We start from the raw sequence: 7,950 nt of genomic DNA, 5'->3' as shown, positions 1-7,950 counted from the left end.
TAGTTCCCAATCCCCAGTTCCCAATTCCCAATCCCAAATTCCCAATCCCAAATTCCCAATTCCCAATTCCCAATCCCCAATCCCAAATTCCCAATTCCCAGTTCCCAATTCCCAGTTCCCAATTCCCAATTCCCAATCCCAAATTCCCAATTCCCAATTCCCAATCCCAAATTCCCAATTCCCAATTCCCAATTCCCAATTCCCAATTCCCAATTCCCAGTTCCCAATTCCCAATCCCAAATTCCCAATCCCAAATTCCCAATCCCAAATTCCCAGTTCCCAATTCCCAAATCCCCAGTTCTCAATCCCCAATTCCCCATTCCCAATTCCCAATTCCCAATCCCAAATTCCCAATCCCAAATTCCCAATCCCAAATTCCCGTTCCCCACCGTTTGCTGCTCTCCACGAAGGCCTCGAGCCCGTGGGGGTCCCCGGGGTCCCCCCGAAAGCTCCGGGGCTGCTCCAGGAAGGGCTCGAAGAGATGGAGCTGGTTCAGCCCCAGCCGCAGCTCCTGCGCCGCCTGCAACGGGGGATTGGGGATTTTGGGGATTTTGGGGTTTTTTTGGGATTTTGGTTTTTTTTTTGGGATTTGGGGATTCTGGGGTTTTTTGGGATTTGGGGATTTTGGGGGGTTTTTGGGATTTTGGGGGGTTTTTGGGAATTTTGAGGGGTTATTTGGGATTTGGCGATTTTGGGGGGAATTTGGCGATTTTGGGGGTTTTTTGGGATTTGGGAATTTTGAGGGGTTATTTGGGATTTGGGGATTTTGGGGGGTTTTTGGGATTTTGGGGGGTTTTTGGGAATTTTGAGGGGTTATTTGGGATTTGGGGATTTTGGGGGATTTTTGGTATTTTGGGGGGTTTTTGGGATTTGGGGGGGTTTTGGGGATATGGGGATTTTTGGTTTTTTTTGGGATTTGGGGATTTTGGGGGGTTTTTGGGATTTGGGGGGATTTTTGGGATTTGGGGATTTGGGGGGGTTTTGGGGATTTGGGGATTTTTGGTTTTTTTTGGGATTTGGGGATTTTGGGGGGTTTTTGGGATTTGGGGGGATTTTTGGGATTTGGGGATTTGGGGGGGTTTTGGGGATTTTGGGGGGTTTTTTGGGATTTGGGGATTTTGGGGTTTTTTGGGATTTGGGGGGTCCCAGGGGTCACCCACCCCACCCCGGTGCTCACCTGGGGGTCGAAGGTGGCGAAGAAGAGGAGGGAGGGGTGGAAGCGCTGGGCAGTGGCGGAGAAGGCCTGGAAGGCTGAGGGGGAATTGGGGGGGGAACTGGGAATTGGGGATTGGGAACTGGGAACTGGGAACTGGGAATTGGGGATTGGGAATTGGGGATTGGGAATTGGGGATTGGGAACTGGGAATTGGGGATTGGGAATTGGGAACTGGGAATTGGGGATTGGGAACTGGGAATCTGGGATTGGGAACTGGGAATTGGGGATTGGGAATTGGGAACTGGGAATTGGGGATTGGGAACTGGGAATTGGGGATTGGGAATTGGGAGCTGGGAATTGGGAATTGGGAACTGGGAATTGGGGATTGGGAACTGGGAATTGGGAACTGGGAATTGGGAGCTGGGAATTGGGAATTGGGAACTGGGAATTGGGGATCGGGAACTGGGAATTGGGAACTGGGAATTGGGAGCTGGGAATTGGGAATTGGGAACTGGGAATTGGGGATTGGGAACTGGGAATTGGGGATTGGGAACTGGGAACTGGGAATTGGGGATTGGGAATTGGGAGCTGGGAATTGGGAATTGGGAACTGGGAATTGGGGATCGGGAACTGGGAATTGGGAACTGGGAATTGGGAGCTGGGAATTGGGAATTGGGAACTGGGAATTGGGGATTGGGAACTGGGAATTGGGGATTGGGAACTGGGAACTGGGAATTGGGAATTGGGAATTGGGAACTGGGAATTGGGAATTGGAAATTGGGGATTGGGAACTGGGAATTGGGGATTGGGAACTGGGAATTGGGGATTGGGAACTGGGAACTGGGAATTGGGGATTGGGGATTGGGAATTGGGAACTGGGGATTGGGAATTGGGAACTGGGAATTGGGAATTGGGAATTGGGTTTGGGAACTGGGGATTGGGAATTGTCAGGTGACACACAGGTCACACAGGTGACATTCAGGTGACACAGGTGACACACAGGTGACACAGCTGACACACAGGTCACACACAGGTGACACAGGTGACACAGGTGACACACAGGTGACACAGGTGACACTCAGGTGACACAGGTGACACAGGTGACACAGGTGACACACTGTGACACACAGGTGACACAGGTGACACAGGTGACACAGGTGACACTCAGGTGACACAGGTGACACAGGTGGCACACAGGTGACACAGGTGACACAGGTGACACACAGGTGACACACAGGTGACACAGGTGACACAGGTGACACAGGTGACACTCAGGTGACGCACAGGTCACACAGGTGACACAGGTGACAGGTGACACAGGTGACAGGTGACACAGGTGACACTCAGGTGACACAGGTGACACACACAGGTGACACTCAGGTGACACAGGTGACACGTGACACAGGTGACACACAGGTGACACTCAGGTGACACTCAGGTGACACTCAGGTGACACTCAGGTGACACACAGGTGACACAGGTGACAGATGACACACAGGTGACACACAGGTGACAGGTGACACAGGTGACACAGGTGACACTCAGGTGACACATAGGTGACACAGGTGACACTCAGGTGACACAGGGGGTGTCCCCACGCACGCTCCGAGTCCCGTCCCTCGAAGTACCCGATGACTTTGGGCTCCTCCTCGATGTCCCCAAAGTCCCGGAGCTCCTGCCCGGCTGCCACCACCTGCACGGGGGTCCCCAGAGCCTGGGGGTGTCCCCGGGGTCAGGGAGGTTCTGGGGGTGCCCCCGGGGGGCTCTGGGGGACCCCCAGGGTCAATTCCCGGCCCTGCTCGGTGTCCACGAGGCCGAAGCCGACCCCGCTCTGCTCCAGCGCCACCCGCGGGGAGGGGACACAGCTGGGCACGGCTGAGGGACCCCCCGGTGTCACCTCAGTGTCCCCCAGTGTCCCTCAGAACCGCCCCAGTGTCCCCCAGTGTCCCCAGTGTCCCCCCCGGTGTCACCTCAGTGTCCCCCAGTGTCCCTCAGAACCCCCCCGGTGTCCCCCAGTGTCCCCCAGTGTCCCCCAGTGTCCCCCGGTGTCCCCCGGTGTCCCCCAGTGTCCCTCAGAACCCCCCCAGTGTCCCCCAGTGTCCCCCCGGTGTCCCCCAGTTCCCTCCCAGTTCCCTCCCAGTTCCCTCCCAGTGCTCCCAGTGGCTCCAGCTCCCGGGGCCGGTGTCCGGTGTCCCCGGGCCGCCGCCGCAGCGGAGCCAGCACCGGGCAGCGCCGCGAGGTCCCCTCGTGTCCCCTCAGTGCCACCCCCGGAGCTCCCCCAGCTCCCTCCCAGTGCTCCCAGTGATTCCCAGTGCTCCCAGTTCCCACCTCCAGCGCCTCCAGCTCCTCGGGCCGGGGTCCGGTGTCCCCGGGGCGCCGCCGCAGCTCCGCGGCCCCCCCGGGACCCCCCGGGACCCCCGGGACCCCCGGGACCCCCGGGACCCCCGGGGACAGAGCCAGCAGAGCCAGGAGCCACCGGCAGGGCCACAGCGGGGACATGGGGACACGGGACAGAGGGACAGAGGGACAGAGGGACAGAGGGACAGAGGGACAGGGGGACAGAGGGACAGAGGGACAGGGACAGAGGGACAGGGGGACAGAGGGACAGAGGGACAGAGGGACAGAGGGACACGGGTATGGACACACGGACAGGGGAACACGGGGACAAGAGAACACGGAGACACCGGGACACACGGACACGGGGATGGACACACGGACACAGGGACGGGGATGGACACACGGACACGGGGATGGACACACGGACACGGGGATGGACACACGGACACAGGGACGGGGATGGACACACGGACACGGGGACGGACACACAGAAGCAGGGGACAGAGGGACAGGCGGGGACGGGGCCCAGGGAGGAGCAGGGACGGACAGAACCAGGGGACAGGGACACCCTGGGACAGACACACGGACCCCGGGGACAGACACACGGACCCCGGGGACACACAGACAGACAGACGGACGGACGTCCCTCCCTGGGCCGGGTGACAGTCGGAGGGTGACAGACGCAGCCCTGGGGACAAGGACGGACACGACCCCCGTGGGGACACGGGGACAGTCACAGCCCCTTCCGGCGCCTCGGGGACAGACGGACACGGTGTCACCTCCCCGGTGTCCCCTCCCCGGTGTCCCCTCCCCGGTGTCCCCTCCCCGCTGTCACCTCCCCGGTGTCCCCTCCCGGTGTCCCTTCCCCGGTGTCCCCTCCCCACTGTCACCTCCCCGGTGTCCCCTCTCCACTGTCCCCTCTCCGGTGTCCCCTCCCCGCTGTCCCCTCCCCGGTGTCCCCTCCCCGGTGTCCCCTCCCCACTGTCACCTCCCCGGTGTCCCCTCCCGGTGTCCCCTCCCCGCTGTCCCCTCCCGGTGTCACCTCCCCGCTGTCACCTCCCCGCTGTCCCCTCCCGGTGTCCCCTCCCCGGTGTCCCCTCCCGGTGTCCCCTCCCCGCTGTCACCGCCCCGCCCCCCCCCGTGTGCCCCCCCCCCCGGCTCGGGGGTGTCCTGAGGGGTCCCAGGGGCTCAGCCAGACCCCCCCAAGTGTCCCCAAGTGTCCCCAAGTGTCCCCTGGGTGTCCCTGGGTGTCCCCCCCGCTTCCAGCCCCGCTCCAGCTCCGGACTGAGCCGGGAAAGAGGAACCGGGGGGGGGAAATTTGGGAGTTTGGGGGAATTTGGGGGAAATTTGGGGGAAATTTGGGGAGAAATTTGGATGGAATTTGGGGGGAATTCGGGGGGAATTTGGAGGAAATTTGGGAGAAATTTGGGAGAAATTCGGGGGAAATTCGGGGGGAATTTGGGAGAAATTTGGGGGGAATTCGGATGGAATTTGGAGGAAATTTGAGGGAAATTCGGGGGGAATTCGGGGGAAATTCGGGGGGAATTTGGGGGAAATTCGGGGGAAATTCGGGGGGAATTTGGGGGAATTCGGGGGAAATTCGGGGGAAATTCGGGAGGAAATTCGGGGGGAATTCGGGGGAAATTCGGGAAGAAATTCGGGGGGAATTCGGGGGGAATTTGGGGGTTCATGGAGGCTCTGGGTGGGATCTGGAGAATTTGGGGTGACCCGGGGGGGTCCGTGGGGTGCTGGGGACACCGAGGACACGAGGGGGGGGGGTCTCTCCCCCTCCCCTCCCCTCCCCTCCCCTCCCCTCCCCTCCCTCCCAGTCCATCCCAGTACACGAGGGGGGGTTAAACTGGTTTATTGCTCTCGGGGGGGGGTCCTGCTGCCCCCCCAGATTTGGGGGGGGGTCCCGACGCCCCCCTCCCCCCTCGGGGTTAGTATCGGGGTGCGGGAGGGGGTCCGGGGGGGTCCCGAGGGTGGGGGAGGGGCTCAGTAATAGGTTTCCTTCTCCACCCAGCCTGGAAAAAGAGGAGGGGGCGTCAGGGGGGGGCGAAATGGGAGCGCCCCCCCCTCAATTCCCTCCCCGCTTTTTGGGGGTTCCCATTTTTTACAGTCTCCATTTTTTGTGATCCCCATTTCGTGTTGGTTTTCCCATTTTTTTTGGTTTCCCCCCATTTTCCCAATTTTTTTTCTCCCATTTCTTTTTGTTTCCCTTTTTTTATTCTTCTCTCCCCCCATTTTTTTGTTTCCCCCCATTTTTTTTATTTCCCCTCATTTTCCCCCATTTATTTTTGTTTCCTCCCTTTTTTTTGGTTTCTCCCCATTTTCCCAATTTTTTCCCCCCATTTATTTTTATTTCCCCCCTCTTTTTTTGCTTCCCCCCATTTTTTTTCATTTCCCCTCATTTTTCCCCCAATTATTTTTATTTCCCCCTTTTTTTAATTTCCCCCCATTTTCCCCATCTTTTATTGCTTTCCCCCATTTTTTTTTCATTTCCCCATTTTTCCCCCATTAATTTTTATTTCCCCCCTTTTTTTTCCTTTCCCCCCATTTCCCCCCTTTTTTCCTTTCCCCCATTTCCCCCCCATTTATTTTTATTTCCCCCCCTTTTATTTATGTTCCCCCCACTTTTTTTCTTTTCCCCCCATTTTCTCCCCTTTTTTTTAATTTCCCCCTATTTTTCCCCCATTTATTTCGGTTTTCCCCCACTTTTTTTCTTTTTCCCCCATTTTCTCCCCTTTTTTTAAATTTCCCCCTATTTTTCCCCCATTTATTTCTGTTTTCCCCCATTTTTTTTCCTTTCCCCCCATTTTCTCCCCTTTTTTTAAATTTCCCCCCATTTTCCCCCCATTTATTTTTATTTCCCCCCTTTTATTTATGTTCCCCCCATTTTTTTTCCTTTCCCCCATTTCCCCCCCATATTTTTTTTTATTCCCCCCCTTTTATTTATGTTCCCCCCATTTTTTTTGCTTTCCCCCCATTTTTCCCCCCATTTCTTTTCATTTCCCCCCTTTTTCCTTTCCCCCATTTTCTCCCCTTTTTCCTTTCCCCCCATTTCCCCTTTTTTTTATTTCCCCTCATTTTCCCCCCATTTATTTTTATTTCCCCCCCATTTTTTTTCCTTTCCCCCCATTTTCCCCCCTTTTTTTTATTTCCCCCCATTTTTCCCATCTTTTTTTTTTTTTTGCTTTCCCCCCATTTTTTTCATTTCCCCCATTTTTTCCCCCCATTTATTTTTATTTCCCCCCCTTTTTTTTTGCTTCCCCCCATTTTTCCCCACTTTTTTTCCCTTTCCCCCCATTTTCCCCATCTTTTTTTTTTTATTTCCCCCCATTTCTTTTTATTTCCCCTTTTTTTTTTTAAATTCACCCCATTTCCCCCATCACATTCCTCCACCCCCCACACTTTTAGGGTCACCCCCATTTTTTGGGGTCCCCCCCTCACCTCCTGGGTATCTCCTCAGGATCAATTTCCGCACCTCGTCGTAGGCGAAGATGAGGAGGGAATAGGGGAAGGCGCAGAACCACCAGGTCACCCTGGCAACAAAAAACCCCCAAAATTCCGTCACCCCAAAATTCCGTCACCCCAAATCCCCCCGGGGGCTCAGATTTGGGGTGGGGGTCGGGATTTTTGGGGTGAGCCTCACTTGAGGGGGTACATGCGCAAAGCCACCCCCATGCCCGGGCAGTAGGACAGGAACGCCGCCAGCGCCGTCTCCTCCAGCAGCCCGAAAATCAGGATCTTGTTCCTAAAAAATGGGGGGATTTGGGGTTTTTGGGGGTTTTTTGGGAGGAAATTTGGGGGGAATTTGGGGGAAATTTGGGGGGAAATTTGGGGGGAATTTGGATGGAATTTGGGGGGAATTCGGGGGAAATTTGGAGGAAATTCGGGGAGAAATTTGGGGGAAATTTAGGGAGAAATTTGGGGGGATTTGGGGAGAAATTTGGGGGGAATTTGGATGGAATTTGGGGGGCATTCGAGGGAAATTTGGGGGGAATTTGGGGGGAAATTTGGGGGGATTTGGGGGAAATTTGGGGGGAAATTTAAATGGAATTTGGGGGGAATTCTGGGGGAAATTTGGGGGGAATTTTGGGGAGAAATTCGGGGGGATTTGGGGAGAAATTTGGGGGAATTTGGGGAGAAATTTGGGGGGAATTTGGATGGAATTTGGGGGGAATTTGGATGGGATTTGGGGGAAATTCGGGGGAAATTTGGGGAGAAATTTGGGGGGAATTTTGGGGAGAAATTTGCGGGGATTTGGGGGAAATTTGGGGGGAAATTTGGATGGAATTCGGGGGAAAATTGGGGGAAATTTGGGGGAAATTTAGGGAGAAATTTGGGGGGAATTTGGATGGAATTTGGGGGGAATTTGGATGGAATTTGGGGGAATTCGGGGGGAATTTGGGGGGAATTTTGGGGAGAAAATCGGGGAAATTTGGGGAGAAATTTGGG

General features: G+C 55.6%; 2 protein-coding genes across 2 annotated transcripts in view; both read right to left on the bottom strand.

Moving 5' to 3' along the window:
• Window positions 1–37: 37 nt before the first annotated feature.
• On the bottom strand, window positions 38–4,318 carry LOC131574470 (calsequestrin-1-like). Its single transcript, XM_058828939.1, has 4 exons — window positions 3,484–4,318; window positions 2,758–2,869; window positions 1,178–1,251; window positions 38–520 (listed from the first exon to the last, which is right to left on the bottom strand). Exons 1-4 carry the CDS (start codon window positions 3,652–3,654, stop codon window positions 302–304), a joined length of 576 nt encoding a protein of 191 aa, XP_058684922.1. The 5' UTR covers window positions 3,655–4,318; the 3' UTR covers window positions 38–301.
• A 1,022-nt stretch (window positions 4,319–5,340) lies between these two features.
• LOC131574471 (sodium/potassium-transporting ATPase subunit alpha-2) overlaps window positions 5,341–7,950 on the bottom strand; it is a 29,975-nt gene continuing 27,365 nt past the window's right edge. Inside the window, exons 21-23 of the mRNA XM_058828940.1 lie at window positions 7,145–7,246; window positions 6,943–7,034; window positions 5,341–5,516 (exon numbers count right to left, since the gene is read on the bottom strand). Coding sequence (XP_058684923.1) covers window positions 5,488–5,516; window positions 6,943–7,034; window positions 7,145–7,246 — 223 coding nt within the window. The 3' untranslated portion in view covers window positions 5,341–5,487. The remainder of the gene's footprint in view (window positions 5,517–6,942; window positions 7,035–7,144; window positions 7,247–7,950) is intronic.

This window comes from Poecile atricapillus, unplaced genomic scaffold (genome assembly GCF_030490865.1).
Source record: "Poecile atricapillus isolate bPoeAtr1 unplaced genomic scaffold, bPoeAtr1.hap1 scaffold_337, whole genome shotgun sequence".
Taxonomy (NCBI): domain Eukaryota; kingdom Metazoa; phylum Chordata; class Aves; order Passeriformes; family Paridae; genus Poecile; species Poecile atricapillus.
This window is presented reverse-complemented; position numbering and strand designations above follow the sequence as displayed.